At 41.4% G+C, this 20441-nt stretch overlaps 1 protein-coding gene across 3 annotated transcripts in view; it reads left to right on the forward strand.

Annotated features, from left to right (window-relative positions):
- The window catches only part of ASTN2 (astrotactin 2), a 997023-nt gene that overhangs the window by 194740 nt on the left and 781842 nt on the right, over window positions 1–20441 (forward strand). For all 3 annotated transcript variants that reach the window (XM_023223654.2, XM_023223656.2, XM_023223655.3), the window contains exon 3: window positions 8714–9098. In XM_023223654.2, coding sequence (XP_023079422.1) covers window positions 8714–9098 — 385 coding nt within the window. The remainder of the gene's footprint in view (window positions 1–8713; window positions 9099–20441) is intronic.

A 20441-nucleotide genomic window follows, 5' to 3' on the forward strand; every position in this document is an offset into this window, starting at 1 on the left:
TACTTGCAAATTCTTATTTGTTGTGCCTTTTTCTTTTATTGTTCACACATGTATATGTATCTCTTCATTTGATTACATGCTGGTATTTTACAACTTTCTGGAAGATTCCCCAAGAAAAAATAAGACGTAGATAGGTAGCTTCCTCTCTAATCCAGTGACAGAATCTAGACCTCAGTGTCATTGTTGACACCCCCTTCCTCACCAGTAGACACAAGTCTTCCTATCCTGGTAACTGACCTGCCACTTTAACTTACTTCTGGTCTCATTATCTCTCTCTTAGACTAGGGATTCTCAACCTCTCCACTATTGACATTTGGGGCCAGTTAATTCTTTGTTGTACATGGATGTCCTGTGCATGTAGGGTGTTTACAGATTCCCCAGCTTCTTCCCACTAGATGCTAGAACTCTCTCCCCTAAGTTGTGACAACCAAAAATGTTTCTATTACCAAATGTCACCCTTGAGACAGTCCCAGTTTCTGAGATAGTGAACCTGCAGTTTATTGGGAATTTCCCCCAGTGGAAAATCTTATCATATATATTTTCTACCTGGTTATATGGTTTTAAGCAGTTTCTCTTCTGAGTCTCCATTTTTTTTTTTTTTTAACATCTGTTTACTTGGCATAATAATCTAACCTGTAGGGCAGCTAAGTAAAGAGCATCAACAACTCTAATACAAGGTAGGAAATGCTGAAGATCCTTAAGTGAGGGTTAAGGCGAAGCACTGTGGGAGTGCAGAGGATAATGAAATTCCTTCTGGCTGCACATGGGGAGGGGAAGAGCCTAGGAGTTCATAAAGGAGATGCATTGAAGTTAACAGTGAAGTATGGGTGGTATTTGGATGTGTACATGTAAGGGTGAGGAATAAGACTGAGGACATCATTCCAGGTAAAGTAAATGGCTTCTACAAAAACACCTCAGGACTGAGAATTTGGTCCCTGGCAGCCACAATGCCATAATGGTGAGAACTGGTGATCCACTGGGCCTTCTCTTCTCCACTCGCCTAATGACAGAGCTAGTGGGAAAGGAGGCTCGGGCTCCAAGTACTCTGATAAGTCTCCTTTCAGGCCCCAGCTTCCTGGGAGCAGAGAGTTTCATTGTGGTTGGATACTTAGCACCATGCCTGCTCTGTAGCAAGAGCTTAATAGGGGTGGTTGCGTGGATGGGCAAAGCACACAAAGTATTTCAAAAGCATATGTTCAAGACACGGTTATCCACAAAGATAGATGACGAGGACTTGAGCTGTCAAACTACAGGACTCTTAGCTTAGTCAATAGGGAGGGGATCAGTTTCCATGTGTGCCTTAGTTATGGTCAGTGAGATGGATTGAGAATAGTGGGAAAGGGGGAATAAAGCATGGAAGATCATTCAGCATGTATTAAAATTATCATGATGAAAATCCATGAAAACTAGGGCATAGGACAGCCATAGAGTAGAGAGAAATGGAAAGTTATAGAAGCTATTTTGTGTATCAAATTGTCACAATTCACATGTTTCCTTAGCAGCTTTGGAGGGTGTTGGCTGCATATTCTGTCTCCAAAACTATTTTAGGATGTTTTGTGATGTTGGTCAAGTCACTTCCATCCTTTGAATCTCAGTTTCTTTCTTGTTCTTTTTCTTTTTTTTCTAACTCTAAAGACTTAGACTATTTTCTAATAATTATTCCAGCTTAAACATAGACTGGGACCTGAAAGGAGACGTCTCAGATCACTTGGATCCCGGGCCCCCTTCCCTACTAGCTCTGTCATTAGGCAAGTGGCCAAGAGAAGGCCCAGTGGCTCACCAGTTCTCAGCCATCATGGCGTCGTTGCTGCCAGGGACCAGAAACAAGTGGCGAGAAGAGAAAGACATTACTTGAGAGAATATGCATGTTCACAGCTCTGAGGATTAAGGGCCCGTGTTCTTATCACTGCAGAACAGAGTATTATAAATCCAGTCTTAGAATACCAAATCCCCTTGCGGCTTGGCCGTAGTGAGGGAATATTAAAAAGGCCGGAGACAGAAATAATCAGTTTCCAAATGACACATTGTCAAATACAGCATTTTTCATATTATCCCTTTCCTTCCTTTCTCTGGTTCCTTCTTTCATGCCTCGATATTTTAACGTGAAAAATAGATTAAAATGAGGCCAGGCCAAACAGCGTACTGAGTTTGACTTTTTAGTCTCTTGGTGGGGTGGTTTGAAGTGCTTTATACTTTTTACCTCTCTGTATTTTTCCGTTTTTGAGGTTGCGTATGTAAGAAAACCAGCTGAAGGCACTGGCATTGGAGAAAGTCAAAGCAGCAAAGGGGCAGAGAAGGTTTGATAGGTGCCCTGTTGATGCTAGGGTCAGAGCTAAAACAAGGACTTGAGTTTGCATTCCTCTGGAAAGTCTGGTGAAGATTGTCAGCTTCTGGATGTGTTTATTAAGCACCTTCCCTGGGCCAAGCACTGGAACTAAGGCTGGATAAATGGTAGAGGTAAACAGCAACTCAAGACCTTGAATGGGAAAATGGTCAAACATGATTGGATCATGACAGCCAGAGGACTGGAGCTAGGAAAGCCTCACCCCAACCTGAAAACACAGAGATGTTCCCTGGGGAAGTGATCTCCAAGCTTAGACAGCTGAGTGGGCTGAGATCAATAGGTCAAGGGCAGTGCATTAGTTTCTTGGGGCTTCCATATTAAATTACTGCACACTGGATGGCTTAGAACATGAGAAATGTATTCTTTCATGGTTCAGGAGGCCAGAAGTTTAAAATCATGATGTCAGCAAGGTTTGCTCCTCCTGGAGAGTCTGAGAGAGAATCTGTCCCATGACTTTCTACCAGTTTCTCATGGTTGCTGATGACCTTCAGCATTCCTTGGCTTGCAGATGCATCACTCGGATCTCTGTCTTCATCTTCATGTGAGCTTCTTCCCTGTATGTCCACTCCTGTTCTTATGAGGACACCAGTCATTGGATTTAGGACCCACTTTAATCCAATATGACTTCATCTTAACTAATTACCTCTGCAAATATCCTATTTCCAAATGAAGTCACCTTCTGAGATTCCAGGTGGAGTGAGTGAGAGGGTGCTTCAGGCTGAGGGGGTAGTGAGTGCAGAAGAGGGAGCATCACACTTTGGATGATGCCAACTGCCCAGGGTGACTCCAGGACAGGTAGGACAGGTGTGGCTTGTGGGGAGTTGGGGAATGAGAAGGAAGCAGGGACCCAGTCATGAGGGGCTTTGGGTACCAGGCGAGGGAACCTGGACATTATTTTAAGGACCCCAAGAAGCCAGGAGAGGGATTTCAACAAGGGGGACTGGGGTGAAAGAATTTGGTTTGTGATACACATATAGGGAAGCTGAAGGAATGATGCTAGTATTTGTTGACTTTTGTGGTGCCAGATCCTTTATCCAGACCTTTGAATGTCTTGTTTAATCCTTAACATAACTCTTCACATTGTGAACTATTAGCCTCATTTTAAAGGGAGCCTACTGCAGTCCAAGGAGGTAAAATGTAACGAACTTGTCACAGCCAACAGCAAGGAGGGAAGCAGGGATTCGCATGCTGGCCTGTATGCCCCCAGGCACCCGGTTGCCCCATCAGAGCACTCTGCCCTTGACACCTCCCACCTTCACCCTTGTCTTGTTCCCCTGGGGAATCTGAGACTCATTGTCAGTAATAGAACCAGAGAAACAGGCTGATCCTGCCTATAGAGACTTGTAATGGGGAAGGTTCCAGAAGGGATAGGGGTGCACTTTCTTTCTCACATTTCTTCTCTACCTCCACCCTGAAAGCTTCTTGAAATTCTCATAAGGTGATGGTAAAACAGATCACCCCAAGATCCGTCCAGCTTACAACCTCACAGAAGCAACCCCCTAACTAATAGACCGGTGTTATTATTTCTAGAACTTGCAGTGACTTCCTCAGCCTTGTTTGTCTAGGGCTGCCCTGCAGTGAGCACGGTCTAAATCGGACTTGGCATCAGGTCGTCCCTGAGGCCAGCAGGGTCTCAGCTTGTCGCCCTTGGAGACTTCGCCTCTTCTTAACTTGCTTTTTAAAAATTCACAGCCATCTTCCTAGGTCTTTTCTTCCCTCCTCAGCTCTCCTCTTGCCCTGTAGCATTTTTTTTTTCACTACCTGGGCCTGTGTTTGCTCCTGGTGTGGACTCAGAGGCTGGACACGCTAACCCTCCTGAGCACTGATCAATTGCGCCTGCTTTTCTGTTTGCTTACCTCTGGTGTGGGAAGCCGATAAAGGAGGGAGTATGTAATTCTATGGGTGTGGACCAGGACAGCAGCCTGGACCGGTGCAGGTGGACACAGTCTACACTTCCTTCTTGATTCTGAGTCACTCATCTGCATTCTTTGGGTTAGATGTCTATGACAGAGGCAGCCAGATGGTTCTCTTGAGCTCCTTTGCTTGTGCACAGCACTCTTCAGTTTTTACAGGATGTCACAGCTATTTTCAGATTTGATTTGCACAGCAGCCCCAGGGGGGACCATGAATGAAGATTTTCTTCTATCACAGGTTTACCATGTGCCGGGCACTAAACAAAGTATCCCATGTCCATTAGCTCATATCTCACTTCCCTTGATAAAGAAGTCTATGATCCAATTTTATAGATAATAAAATTGTTAATCAGAAAAATTAAATTCTGTGTCCAAGATAGCCCAGCTTATATGTGTAGCATTAGATTTCAACCTGTGTTTCTGACCCCCAGTCTTAGCTGCTTCTAACTGTGTGGTACAGTATTACAAGTATTGGCCAAGTCCAATTTACTAATTAATAAACTGAAGGTCTATAAGAGCAGGCCAAGGTCAGACAGTAAATAAACTTGAATTTAGACCCTTTTCCCCACATGTTTTGAGACTGTATCCAATTTTATGTATTCCACTATTTTTCAGGGTCTAGGGAGGGAGGGCTGGTCAGACTGGTGCTTGCAACGTTACCTAAGCTGCTACCATGTCTTAGATGATGCCTCTTGAGTTCTTTAGAAGCCCAGCCTAGAATGTCTGTTTCAGTAGTCAGTGGCATGGTGAGCCCCAGAATACTGGGATTCTGCTTTGACCAAGTTCTTGCAATAAAACTCGAATCTGTCATGGAAACCAGGTGGTCAGTGACTCAGCTAGAGGTGATGGAAGCTGAGTTCAGGGCAGGCTGGGGAGTGAGGACAAGGAACCTGTGCCCTAATGGGAAGGCCATAGCCACTAGCTTGGGCTCATATCAAATGGCAAGGCCAAGGGCTAAAGAATCAATGGGTCAATAAACTAAAGGGAACCTCAAGCTCAGTGCCTCCCAAACCAGGGGGTCCCTCTGCCACATCCTTCTGGAAGTTTCCTGTGTTGAGAAATCTGTACCTGAAATTGCCTAGGTAACTTGATAAGGAAGAAGTGAGACTGGGCAGGGGCTAAGTAGGCTTTTTCTCCTGTCCCTTCTCCACTCCAAGAATAGTTTTAAAGTCGTGCTGGAGCTAGTTTGAATCTCAGTTGCACTATCTTGAGTAAATGACCTTTTTTCTCTGTGCCTCAGTTTCTAACTTAACGTAGGATGATCACAGGTGTAAAGGTGAATGAAAGAGCACATATCAAGCATTTGGTCCAGATTGAGAAGCATTTGGGGATCCAAGGCAAGTTGTGCAGAATAGGTATATAGGGCCAGAAAGTCGTCATTCATTCATTCATTCCTTTATTCATTCAACACAGAATCTATACTTGCTGAATTCTGTTGACAGTAACAATAGCTAACAACCTGCGATACCATGTACCCCTACACTATATTAAGTACCCCACAAGCATCTTATTTAGCCTTCATGCCCCAATGAGGTGACACTATGACTCTTGTCCTTGTTTAGCCCATGAGAAAGCCAAAGATCTAGAAAGATAAAGTGACCTAGTCAAGGTCACACAATGTCTAAGCAGTAGAACCTGGATAAAATCATGTCAGTCTGATGCCAACATTTAGCCATTTACTGCTGGAAGGCTCTCGAGGCAAAGGATACAAGGAGGGAAGGAAGAGGTATTAGGAGTTGCAGGTCGATGGGTTGGTTAGGCCTCATCTTTCCTAGGTCAGTATTGGTCCTGGGATCTGACCACAGACTCCAACAACCATAATTGGGATATACTGAGTTGGATGAGGAATGAAGGCCCAGAAACCATGCAAGGCCTTAGCCTCTTACTGAATGAAACACCCAAATGTGAGAAGACAGAGGGTGGGGTCAGGCAAGGAGATTCCCACAGGGGCATCAATGGGGCAGAATGAAAAGCTTCTCTGAAGAGAAGATGCGCCCATTGCACATCTAGAAGATGAATTTGAAAATAATATTTTCCTTTTCCCTTTTCACGCGCCCTCACCATCTTTCCTCCTTCTCCCCTTCCCTCTCTTTAGTCAATGAGAATATCTGTTCAGTAACCAAGGGCTGTGAAATGGAGAGCTGGGGTCCAGTCACAGCTCCACCAATTCCTGGCCCTTTTAATCCAGCTGGACCTGGAATTAAATCCTGACTGTGTGACTTCGAGCTAGTTTCTTACTTCTCTGAATCACCTTTTCCTCATCTATACAGCAGAAACTTTCTATCACACAGTCTTGTCTTGAAGATTAAATAAAATAACGCTCAGTAAAGGTGTGAAGGAGAGGGTCAGCCCTTGTGTTTATCAAGGATTAGTGTTGCCCCCAGCTGTTTTCTCTCTTCACCATCCCTCTCTATCACCTCTCTCCTCTTCGCTCGTCCTCATGCCCTCCCTCTCCTTTTCTTATTTCTGAAACACAAAAAAACCCAGACAAATCATATCATGTCACACGTAATTTTGTGACACAGAACAATCATCATCATATGTTCTATAGAGGAAAAAAAGATTCATTGTTGTTTTTTAAGGTGATATATACAGAATCACCTCTGGTATACACATGCGGTTACACATATATTTAATAGATTCTACACACACACACAAATACACATATAAATACACGTACTTATAGCTTTGTTTGATTTGTGCATTTGTTTTTATGTTATGACATCCAGAGAAACTTTCCTGGGGAAACCAAAGTAGCTCACTGCTGATCTCAAGGCAGGGCTTCGGCCCCTGTTCCAGAGCTATCAGCCACACCTGCATACCTGGTCACCAACTCTTAGTCCTCTTATCCACCCAGTCCCCCCACCTCTGTGGAGGTGCTGAATTTCAGCATAGTGAGCTGAGGTTCTTGCAAATAGAACATGCCAGTTTTCTAATATCAAATATAGTCAGCAGGATGGCTGAGTCATTTCAGCAAACAGTGTTCTTCTTGGCCTAAACAGGTGTGTTTAACAGCAGCCACCTTTGCCCCCAAGATAACGTATTCACAGCTAACATCTGTCATCTTTGTTAGATGCTGTACAGATAGTTGTCAGAATTTGTCCTTGCCTTCAGTGAGATCATAGCCAAGGAGAAGCCATCAACCACACAGGTAGAATTGAAAGAATATAGGCTCTAGAGTTAAAAAGGAAAAACAAACAAAATAAACACACAAAAAGTAAGACTCACATATTACTCGGCCACTTACTGTCTCAGTTTCTGGGTCTCTTGATTTTTTGAAGCCTCTCTCTTACCCTGTATACAACAAGGGTGATTCCTCCTGACTCCAGGGGTTACACAGCAGGTGTTCGACAAAGTGTCTTCCAATCTCCCAAACATGAAGCAGAGTATAAAGTGAAGAAAAGCAAGAGAAGTGATGAGAGCCTACCCATCAGAAGAGAGGTTTCTGGCACAGAACAGTTGAGGGGAGGCCTGGAGAATGCAAACCTTCCACTTCAAGCTCATAACAGGTTGTTATGGGGATTACAGATGTGTTTTGAAAATACCTCTGCCCTGAAGGATCTCACAGACCAGGGTATTTCATGAATCATATGAGTCATGTAAGATATATGCATTAACACATTAGCTTATTTGAAATTAATGTATGATAATGCAGACTCAAACATTTAGGAGTTGGGTGTATCAAAGAAAAAAATGTGTATATATATATGTGTGTGTATATATATATTTTTCAGTTGACCTTGAAATTCTGATTAAAGGAATCCTAGAAAGGTACATTTTCATTCACTCATTTACCAAATATTTGTTAAGGACCTGCTTTGTCCCAGTTCCCTTATTGAAATTGAGGAATTTAAAGACTAGTGTTTCTGAAAAATGAAGACAATACAGGTTATGCAGAAATTATATTTGATTTAATAATGCTATCTTATATTTGCAGCAAGATGTAACAAAGTCTACTACTATCTCTTGAGCCTTCAGTTAACTCATTCTACAGATGAGGAAGTAAGGCTGGGGAGCGTAGGCAATTGTCCTTGGGTTGTTCAACTGGTGGGAGGTGAAGTCTGGATTCAGACATTCACCTGTGTGAAGCCTCAGCCCTGACCCTTCCTGACACTGAGCCATCTGTATTGCCCTGACATGACCATTATCCATTTGATTTGCTTCCTATGGCAAGCTTGTGAAGAAGGAAGAGCAGGGATTCGTACTCATCCTTTATACCTATGGAAAGCAAGGCTCAGAGAAGTCAAGAAGTTTGCCCAGGGTCACACAGCTTGTTGGTGAAAAAGTCAGGTTTGAAACAGTGTCTCTCTAGCTTAAGAACCATAGCTGATGGTTCCTGAGGCTCTGTGAGCCAAACCCAGGGATCCCGGCAGAGTGTAGTAGACAGGGAAATCCCCTGTGGCCCTCGAATCCAAAGAACAGTGGCCCATTTGTGTGTCCTTCCTTCCTGCTCCAGGGTGGCCTCATTGCGTTGCTGCTGCTGCTGCTGGTGTTCACCGTGGCGCTGTACGCTCAGCGACGTTGGCAGAAGCGTCGCCGCATCCCCCAGAAGAGCGCGAGTACAGAAGCCACTCATGAGATCCACTACATCCCATCTGTGCTGCTGGGTCCCCAGGCGCGGGAGAGCTTCCGTTCCTCCCGGCTGCAAACCCACAATTCTGTCATCGGCGTGCCCATCCGGGAGACTCCCATCCTGGATGACTATGACTGTGAGGAGGACGAGGAGCCACCTAGGCGGGCCAACCATGTCTCCCGCGAGGACGAGTTTGGCAGCCAGGTGACCCACACTCTGGATAGTCTGGGACGTCCAGGGGAAGAGAAGGTGGACTTTGAGAAGAAAGGTGAGTCCTCCATGTCACAACCCATTTTCCAGGGGTCATTTTGAAAAGGTGGGAAAAGGTGCAGAAGCTGGGCAGTTGGGGACTACAGGCAGTATTTTCTGGGATAAGCCACTTTGGATTTATGACTTTGGATTTCTGTTGGGTTATCAAGTTTGTCTTCTCTGATTCTTCAGTAGTGATGGGAGAATAAAAGAGTGTCAGTACTCCCAGAATTGGAGTTGTGAGGAGCCTCAGAGGGTATGTAGTCCAACATCTTTCCAGTGTCTCTTGATTACCTCCTTTGACAGCTTTCTCACTACTCGGGAAATAGGCCATCTCATTTCCACACCATCACTGACTATTAGAGGGTTTCTTCTTATACCAACTTGAAATCTGTATTAATGGTCCTCCATGTCCAAAAGGAAAGTGATCTGATATTCTTTTTCCAAGGCAGCTCTTGGGAAATTCGACAACAAAAATAAAAGAGCCTGTACATTTTAATCAACCTAAACACCCCAGTTTCTTTAAATAGTCTCATATGAAGCATTTTTCAGACATTTCACCTTCCTGGTCACTGTCTTCTAGATAGAACTTTTTCACATCCTGGGCCATAACACTCAAACTGACACTCTTCTTCATCAAGGTGGGAATGATCCAGGGCTGAGAAAAATGAGATTTTTGCCTCCTTCTTGCCAACTGTTATGCTTCTGTTGATGCAGCTCGAGATCCCATTTGTTTGTTACAGTTATTGCAGGTTCATATTAGACTTCTTTTATGTTTTTTTATATTGACAAATAATGCTCATGTGTATTTATGGAATATGTAGTGACATTTTGATCCATATAATATATGGTGATCAGGTCAGTGTAATTAGTATATCAATCATCTTAAACATTGATCATTTCTTTGTGTTGGGAATGTTCAATATGCTCCTAGTTATTTGAAACTATGTATTACATGAACAAGCATAGTCATCTTTAAGTGGTACAGGACACTAGAAATTATTACACCTATCTAGCTGTAATTTTATTTCCTTTAATAAATTTCTCCCTATTCCTCTCTCCCTCCTACCTTTTCCAGCTTCTAATATCCTCTGTATCCTACTAGTAACCTCTAGCATTCTTTTACTCCTATGAGATCAATAATTTTCAGCTTCCACATATGAGTAAGAACATGTGGCATTTAACTTTCTGTTCCTGTCTTATGTTACTTAATATAATGCTCTCCAGTTCCATCCAGGTTGCCATGAATGAAAGGATTTCATTCTTATTTATGGCTGAATTGTATTTCATTGTGTATATATACCACATTTTCTTTATCTAGTCATCTGTTGTTGGACACCTAGGTTGATTCCATATCTTGACCATTGTGGATAATCCTGCAGTAAGCATGCAGTTGCAGATGTCTCTTCAATAAGCTGATTTCGTTTAATTTGTAGTTTTTAGAGGAACTTTCAAACTGTACTAGTTTACATTTCCATGAATAGTGTATAAGAGTTTTCTTTTCTCTGCATTCTCACCAACATTCGTTATTTTTGACTTTTTTATAGTAGCCATTCTAATTGAGATGAGATTATACCTCATTGTGGTTTTTGATTTGCATTTACCTGATATTTACTAATGAGGAGCATGTTTTCATATATTTGTTGGTCACTTGTATGTCTTTTGAGAAATTTCTGTTTAGAACCATTTGTCCATTTTTTAATTAGATTGGAGGTTTTTTTTTTTTTTTTTTTTTTTTTTGCTGTTGGAATGTTCGTGTTTCTTGTATATTCTGGATATTAATTCCCTATTTGATGAGTATTTTATGAATATTTTCTCCCATTCTGTAGGTTGTCTTTTCACTCTGTTGTTTCCTTTGCTGTGCAGAAGCTTTTTAGTTTGATATACAATCTTGTCTACTTTTGCTTTTTTGCCTGTGCTTTTAAGGTCTTATTTACAAAATCTTTTTTCAGACCAATGTCTTGAAGTGTTTCCCCTACATTTTCTTCTAGTACGTTTATCATTTCAGGTCTTACATTTAGGTCTTTGATTCATGGTAAATTAATTTTTTATTGGATGAAAGTAGGAGTCTAGTTTCATTCTTTTGCATACCCGCATTCAGTTTTCTCAGCAGTATTTACTGGAGAGACTGTTATTTCCCTACTAAGTGTTCTTGGCACCTTTGTAAAAAATCAGTAGACCGTAAATAAATTTCTGGGTTCTTTATTCGGTTTCATTCATCTGTGTGTCTGTTTTTATGCCAGTACCATACTGCTTTGGTTACTACAGCTTTGTAGTATATTTTGAGGTCTGGAAGTGTGATGCTTCCAATTTTTTTTTTTTTTTCCCCTCAATATTGCTTTGGCTATTTGAGGTATTCTGTGGTTCCATACAATTTTTTTTTCTGTGAAGAATATCATTGGTATTTTGATAGGAATTGCATTGAACCTGGAGATTTCTTTGGGTTGTATTTTCATTTTAACAATATTAATTCTTCTGACACATGAGCATGGGAGGTCTTTTCATTTTTTTGCATCCTCTTCAATTTATTTCATCAGTGTTTTATGCTTTTTCTTGTAGAGATGTTTTACCTCTCTGGTTACATTGATTTCTATGTATTTTATTGTATTGTTTTATAGCTCTTGCAGATGGGATTTCCTTCTTGGTTTCTTTTTCAGCTAGTTTGTTTATGTATAGACGTGCTTCTAATTTTTATATGTTGATTTTGCATCCTACAACTTTACTGAGTTACTTTATCAGTTAGTTATTAGTCTGTTCTCACACTGCTGTAAAGAACTACCTGAGACTGGATAATGTATAAAGAAAAGAGGTTTAATTGACTCACAATTCCATAGCTATACAGGAGGCATGGTTGGGGAGGCCTTAGGAAACTTACAATCATGGCAAAAGAGTGACAGGGAAGCAAGAACCTTCTTCACATGGCAGAGCAGGAGAGAGAGCAATGGGAGAAGTGCTAAACACTTTTAAACAAACAGATCTCATGAGAACTCAATCACTATCCCAATAACAGCAAAGGAGAAATCCACCCCCAAGACCCAATCACCTCCCACCCCCAGTTCCCTCCCCCAGCATTGGGGATTATAATTCAAGATGAGGTTTGGGTGAAGACACAGAACCATATCACATTTCTAAGACATTTTGGTAGACTCTTTAGGTTTTTCTGGGAATAAGATAAGAGAATTTGACTTCCTCCTTTCCAATTTGGATGTTTGTCATTTCTTTCTGTTGCCTAACTGCTCTGGCTAGGAATTTTAGTATTGTGTTTTACAGGAATGATTAGAGTGGACATTTTTGTCTTGTTTGATAAGATGTTAGCTGTGATTTGTCATATATGACCTTTATTATGTTGAGGTACTTTCCTTCTGTAACTAATTTATTAACAGTTTTTGTCACAAGGAGATATTTAACATTTCAAAAGCTTATTGTTGTTTTTTGCTTTGAGATGATCATATGGTTTTTGTCCATCATTCTATTGATTATCCTTCATTTTATTGATGTGAAATATGTTTATTGATTTGCATATGTTAAACTATCCTTGTATGCCTGGGATAAATACCACTTGATCATGGTATATTATCTTTTTGACATGTTGGATTCAGTTTGCTAGTACTTTATTGAGGATTTTTGCATACATTTTCATCAGGGATATTGGCCTGTAGTTTTCTTTTTGTGTGTGTGTCCTTGTTTGATTTTGGTATCAGGGTGATGCATGTCTTGTAGAATGAATTAGAAAGAATTCCCTCTGCTTCAACATTTTGAAATAGTTGCGGGAGAATTGTTATTAATTCTTCTTTATACGTTCAGTAGAATTCAGTGGTGAAGCCATCTGGTCCTGTACTTTTCTTTGTTGGAAGACTTTATTATTGACTCAATCTCATTACTTATTTTGGTCTGTTAAGGTTTTCCATTTCTTCGTGGTTCAATTTTGTTGAGTTGTGTGTGTCCAGAAATTTATCCATTTTCTCTGTTTTCAAATTTATTGGCCTGTAGCTGTTCATAATAGCCTTTGACTTTGAATTTATTTGTATCATTTTGTATTTCTGTGATATCCATTGTGATGTCTCCCTTTTCATTTCTGATTTTATTTATATGAATGTTCTCTCTTTTTATCTTAGTTTGTCTAGTTATTAGTTTGTCAATTTTGTTTATCTTTTTAAAAACAACTTTGTGTTTTATTGATCTTTTGTTCCTGTTACTCCTTTTGTTTATTTTTGCTCTGATCTATTTCTTTCCTTCTACTAATTTGGGGTTTGGTTTCTTCTTGCTTTCCTATATCCTTGAGGTACATTAATAGGTTACTGATTTGAAATCTTTCTAGTTCTTTGATGTGGGCATTTATTACTATAAATTTGCATCTTAATATTGCTCTTGCTGTGTTCCATGGATTTTGGTATGCTGTGTTTCTGTTTTCATTTGTTTCAAGGAATTTTCAAATTTTATTCTTAATTTCTTCCTTCACTCATTGGTCGATCAGGAACATCTTATTTAATCTCCTTTTATTTGTATAGTTATGAATATTCCGGTTGTCATTGATATCTAGTTTTATTCCACTGTGATCAGATAAGATATTTGATACAATTTCAGTGTTTTAAAATTTTCTGAGATTTGTTTTGTGCTCTAACATATGCTTAATCCTGGAGAACGTCCCATGTGCTGATGAAAAGAATCTGCCCTTTGCAGCTGCTGGGTGAAATATTCTTTAATTGTCTATCACATCTGTTTGGCCTATAGTGAAGTTTAAATATGATCTTTCTTTGATCACTTTCTGTTTAAACGATCTGTCCAATATTGAGAATAAAATGTTGAAGTCCCTAATTATTATTTTATTGGAGTCTATCTCTCCCTTTAGATCTAGTAATATTTACTTTATGTATCAGGATGTTCTGGTGCTTACTGTAAATATATTTACAATTGTTATATTCTCTTGCTGTATTGATCTCTTTATTATCATATAATGTCCTTCATTGTCTCTTTTTACAGCATTGAATTGAAGTCTGTTTAGTCTGATATAATTCCAGCTACTTGTTCTCACTTTTGGCTTACATTTGCATTGAGTATATTTTTCCATTCCCTCAGTTTCATTCTATGTTTGTCTTTACAGGAAAAGTTAATTTCTTAATGGGCAGTATATAGTTTTGTCTTATTTTTCATCCATTTGTCCTGTTTACATATTTTTAATGGGGAATTTAGTTCATTTACAATAATTGTTATTGTTGATAGGTGGTAACTAATCAGTGTTTCACTGATTGTTTTCTGGTTGCTTTGTATATTCTTTGTTTCTTACTTCATCTCTTATTATTTTTGCAGTTGGGTAGTTTTCTGTAGTAATAAGGTTTGATTCCTTTCTCTTTCAAAAAATATATTGCCTCTACCAGTGAGTTTTATAGTTTTGCATATTTTCATGATCATAGTTGTTATCTTTTCACTTCCAGTTGTAAGACTTCACTGAGCATTTCTTGTAAAGTCAGCCTAGTGCTGATGAATTCCATTAGTTTTCACGTGTCTGTAACAGATTTTATTTTTTCTTCATTTATGAAGGATAACTTTGCTAGGTATAGTATTCCTGACTGACAGTTATTTCCTTACAGTGCTTGGAATATATCATCTCATTCTCTCCTGGCTGAGAAATCCACTGTTACTCTAATGAATATTCCCTTATATGTGACCTGACTTTTTTCTCTTGCTGATTTTGTTTATTTATTTTTTTGTCATTGACTTTCAATAGTTTGACTGTAAGATGCCTTGAAGAAGATCTGTTTGGGTTTAACCTATTTGGTTTCCCGGACCTTGATGTCCATCTCTCTCCCAAGACCTTGGAATTTTTTTGCTATTATTTCATTAAATATATTTTCATCAGCTTTTCCCTTCACTTTTTCTTCCGAAACACCCCCAATATGAATATTTTTCACTTACTCATGTCCCATGAGGCTTTCTTTTTTCTTTGTATTATTTATTCTTTCTTGTATTTTTGACTGCTTGTGTTATTTCAAAATATCTGTCTTCAAGTTCAGATTTTTTCTTCTGCTTGCCCTAGTCTGTTGTTGAAGCTCTTGATTCATATGTTTACTTTCTTCATTCAATTATTTAGCTCTTTGTTCCTGTTTGATTCTTTTTTATGGTATCTATCTCTTTGTTGAATGTATCATGTAAATCATGAATCATTTTCTTGATATGGTTAAATTGGCTATCTTTCTTCTCTTATATCTCACTGAGTTTATTTGAAATTATTATTTAATTTTTTGGCATTTCATATATTTTATTATGATCAGGGTCTCCTACTATAAAATTATTGTTTTCCTTTTACAGTGATATGTTTCCTTGATTTTTCATGTTTGATGTGTCCCTATGTTGATTTCTAAGCATGTGGTAGAAAAGTTATTACTTCTAATTTTATTGAGTAGGTTTCATAGGGAAAGACTTATTTTTATAACTTGGTCTTGGGGTGTCAGTTTGGTGAGGTGTGTTGTCCTGGATTTTAGTTAGATGCAATACTATAGTTTCTATGTAGTTAAGTTGGCTACAATTTTACATTAGTGACATTTTAAGTTATTCAGTGGCCTAGGCTGAGAGAGTTTGTGGTGATGGTGGTGCAGCTTTGCCAGGACTGGGCTCACTGGGCTATTTCTCAGATCAGGGGAATGTTCATGTACACAGTGGGTCAACCAGCTTGGAGTCTGGTCCTCTGATACTGGGGCCTTGCGGCTTTTCCTCTGGCCAGGGGCAAGGGCATGTGTTTACTCAGCTGGCCTGGGGGTGAGCCTGCCAGGAACTGCTCAAAGGGATGTTTCTGAAGCTCAGAATGTGGGAGTATAGCTTTACAGCTGGCCTGGGGATATTTCTACCGGGGGCAGCCCACAGGGATGTTTCTTAGGCCTGGAACATGGGCATAAGTTTTCTCAGTTGGTCTGGGTGTGTATCTGCCAGGAGCTGCCTTTGAAACTGTTTCTTAGGCCTGCTATGTGGGTGTATGGCTGCTTGGCTGGCCTGAAAATGTGTCTGAGGGGGACAACCCACAGGGCCATTTCTCTAGGTTGAGACATGGGCATGCAGTGACTTGACCAGCCTGGGAGGCATGGCTACCGTGGGTGGGTACAGGGCTGTTTCTCAGGCCTATGACATAACTGCACAGTTGTTTGGCTGGTTTGGGGTGTTTCTGTGGGTGGTGGCCCACAGGACTCTTTTTGGACCTGGGACACGGCCATATAGCTGCCTGTCTAACCTGTGGGCATGTCTGCCCAAGGGGCTGTTTCTCAGGTCTGGGATATAAGTACAAGGCTGCTTGGCTGGCTCAGGTGTGTGCCCACCAGGAGCAGCCTGCAGGGCTGTTTCAGGCCTGGTATGTAGGTGCGCAGCTGCTTGGCTAGCCTAGGGAATGTCCACAAGGGAGTGGTTCACGGGGCTCTTCAGGTTCAGGACATGGGCTCCTGGCTGCTTGGCTGTCCTGGTGGTATGCCCACCAGGGGTGTCCTGTGGGACAGTTTCTCAGGCTCTTTTTGGGGGCACAGAACTGTTAGGCAGGCCAGGGGTGTATCTGTATTGGGCGGGGGCACTCTGGAGCTATTTCTCAGGTCCTGCACATGGGCATGCAGCCATTCTGCTGGCCTGGAGTTATGTCAGCTGCTTGGACGCTCAGAGGCTTCTCCCACTTGAGGGTGGGTGAGCAGTGGTTTGGCTGGCTCAAGGCAGGATAGCTGTGGGTGGGACTGTTATACTGTTTCTCTGGCTGGAAGTAGGGTAGTGGGGGTTGGTTTCTCTGCTCTGTAGGACAAGAGTCACAGCCAGTTTTAGGCCCAAGCTCTGTAAAGCTGGGCTTGTGACATTCAGCCACCCCTGTGGGCTTGGGTTAATGTAGATGGAGCCCCATTGCTGGAGAGGTGCCATGGCTATTGGCCCGCAAAGCACGGCACACTCCTGAGGTGTGTACTGTGCTGCAGCAGCTTGGCTTAGATGGTGGGTGGAAGTGAGAAGTACACATGCTGTGCTTCTAATCCAGGACAGTGCAGCTGTATAGATTCTTGGTGGCTCTTTAAACTAGGCTCAGGGCTTGTGAGGACTGGAATTCTCCTGTAGTAAGGACTGGAGGTGTTTGTGGTAGCAATGGGGGTGGATAGAGATCCTCTGCTTCTCATTTCCCCACAGTGAGAAGTTTCTCCTGACTCTAGGCAAATCTCATCCAGTCCAGGGAGGTGGTGCTTCAGAGCCTGGGTGCCTCCGCATTGCCCTCCTGGACTTCCTATCACCACAGATGCTTCTCCATTCTTCTGCGGCATTTCAGTGTTCTGGCCTTCGACAACACTCCAGTCAAATCCTAGCTGTTTATTCATTGCCTTGGTCCTTTCTTGTTGGAATATAAATGCCAGGTGTCTCTAATCATCCATCTTGCTGACATCACTCCCCTCATGTTGGACTTTTTGATGACCAATACCTCTTGCTCCTTTTCACATATGTTGTTGCAAAGACCCATTTCCTTTGTTTTGTTTGGGGACAATTGATTATTTGGACATAAGCACAAGATGTGTTTACATTTGCCTTTATTGTCTATGGTTGCAATTTGCGTACAGATGGAATTTAGCTCTTTTCCTTTAGATAAATGCAGCAAAGGCACAGTTCTTCTTTATCTCTTCATTCCTTGTGAGACTGATGATGATAATGGGTGAAAGCTTTGGGCTGGAGATCCTGGTTCAGACACTAACCGCTACTTTTGAGAGCCTAGAGGAACCCTCATTTTTTAGTTTGGCCCCTTCCCCTTTGGAGCTCTGGGTTCTGCATTTTTCTTTTCTACTCCTAAGATTCTCCTCTGAAGCCCATCTTTCCTTGATGCTCAGTGGACAAACAGAAAAAGTTGGGGGGCTTTTTAAAAAGGAGTTTTTTTCCAATACTAGAAACTCAGGGAGAAAGTAGAGTGATACAGTAGATGAGAATATAGATTTTGAAGTCATCCGGACCTGGGTTCAAATCTTGCCTCATTTACTTATAGTGTGATCTTGGAAAAATGGGAATGTAACCCTCTTGGCCTCAGTTTCCTTCTTGAAGGGTTAATGGGATAATTATGCATAAAAATAAAATATGTGTAAAATACCTACCCCATGACTTGGCAAGTGGTAAGTGTTGAACTCCAAGATAGGTATGTGTAGACCTCAGTCCTTCACTTTTAGCTGGGCCTCTGAGATTCTCTCAAATCCAGCTGTAAAATTTATCTCCAGCTTTCCTTCAAGTTCTAGCCACCGTGATATGCTCACTGCTCTGGAATGCTTTGAATATTCATTCCCCTTGTCCACCATAGTCTCTTCTGTGTTTGAACTGCTGGTTTATTGTCACTATTCCCGTTTGTTTGCCTTCTCAAATGTTATTTATCATTTTCATGTGATTTCCCATCTTACAATAAGGACAGTCTGCATTTATTTTATTTCTCTATATCCTGCAATGCCCAGCACAGTGCCTCCCACATAGACAGTGCCCAGTGAAGGTCAGACAATAAATATGGCCTTGAAAGCATAAGGATGTTCATTTGGAAGTAATACCAGCAGGCCAAAACGTCATGCTTCCTTTGTCTAAAAGAAAATCACTGAGATAAGGCAGAAAACATCTTCCTATATTTTTCAGTTTTGGCTTTTGCAGCATAACTCATTGAGCTTTGCTGTCCTTATATGGAAAATGTTTTTGGGTGTTTTTTTTTTTTTGGTTGTTTTTTAACAGCCTATCTGCCCAGATCATAGATTTGCTGTGAGTATCCAATGATAAATGATCTCCAAACACTGGAGGAGTTTTCCTATCCCCTAATCAGTTTCTACATCAGTTATCTTCCTCAACCCAACCCAGATGAGTAATCTACTCCCTCTTCCAGCTCCTAAAGCTGGTTATGATTACTTTAAACTGACCACTTCCTACACTGTACAAAAATAATCAGTTTCTCTTTCTGTCTCCTAAGCTAGACTTAGAGATCTTTGAGAGAGAGTACAGTGTCCTTTATCTTTGTTTTTGTAGCATCCAGCATAGTGGCCAACACTTAATAGTAGGCCCTCTGAAAATGCCTGTTGGCCAACTGATTGATTGATCAGTCAATCCATCAATCAAGATAAATCAAGGCAGCCAAGGGCGGTGGCTCACACCTGTAATCTCAGCCTTTGGGAGGCCGAAGCAGGTGGATCACATTAGGCCAGGAGTTCGAGACCAGCCTGGCCAAAATGGAAAAACCCTGTCTCTACTAAAAATCAAGAAATTAGCTAGGTATGGTGGTGCACATCTGCCATTCCAGCTACTCAGGAGGCAGAGGCACAAGAATCACTTGGACCCGGGAGACGGAGGTTGCAGTGAGCTGAGATCATGCCACTGTACTTCAGCCTGGACAACAGAGCGAGACTCTGTCTCAAAAAAAGAAGCAAACAGAAAAAGATAAATCAAAACATTGATTAGATTCTAGAATGCTCAGTTCCAGGCTTCAAGCTAGCTCACTTTTATCAAGTCTAGGGACCCTAGAAAGTAAAAAGTTAGCAGAGACCGTTGGTGGTGATGAGCAGAACCCAGAAGAGGGCAACCACTGTATGAAGATGAAAACCCAGGAGGGATCATTGATGCCAGATAACTGACCACCAAGGAGAGGTGTCAAGAAGCAGCCAATACAAGCAACTTCTCTCTCCTGACACCCACACCCCAGCAGCTGTGCACACTCCCTCCACTAGGCTTCAGGTGGAAAACAGCAAACATCTCCAAAGTGGGAAATCAGGTGGCAGAAGGGGGGTTACAGCCAATAATATTGTTTGATCCTCTTGTCTTCCTTTCTTTTTCTCCTTTTCCCTCTCTACCTTCCCCTCCCCTTCCCCCTCTCCCCCTCCCTCTCCCCTTCCCCTCCCTCCCTCCCTCCCTCCCTCCCTCCCTCCCTTCCTTCCTTCCTTCCTTCCTTCCTTCCTTCCTTCCTTCCTTCTTTCTTTCCTTCCTTCCTCCCTTCCTCAAGCTGGAATGCAGTACATTTTGGTAATAAAGAGTCTATACTCAAGAGCAGAATGCAACAGAAATTGAGTTTTCTATCCAGTATCACTAGCTATTTGACTTTGGACAAGTCACATACTCTTCTCCTATCAAAGGGGCATGCTACCAGTACCTTCCCTTGCAGTGTGATTGGGACGCTTAAATGAAATAACACATGTAAAGTGTCTGGTGCACAGTAAATGTTCCATACACATTGATGATATTGTTATTCATATCATCAGTTATCACAGTGGTTACACTGAGCCAGCCATCATAATAGACTCTAGGATTAGAGGCGAGGAAAGCAGGACCTCTGCCCTTGAAGAAAATTTCAGGAGTTTTCCTGGGAGATAAATTTTGATAGGGGAAGGAGGGTAGGAAACTTAAGCCAAAGCTT

The sequence above is a fragment of the Piliocolobus tephrosceles genome, chromosome 14 (assembly GCF_002776525.5).
Source record: "Piliocolobus tephrosceles isolate RC106 chromosome 14, ASM277652v3, whole genome shotgun sequence".
Taxonomy (NCBI): Eukaryota; Metazoa; Chordata; class Mammalia; order Primates; family Cercopithecidae; genus Piliocolobus; species Piliocolobus tephrosceles.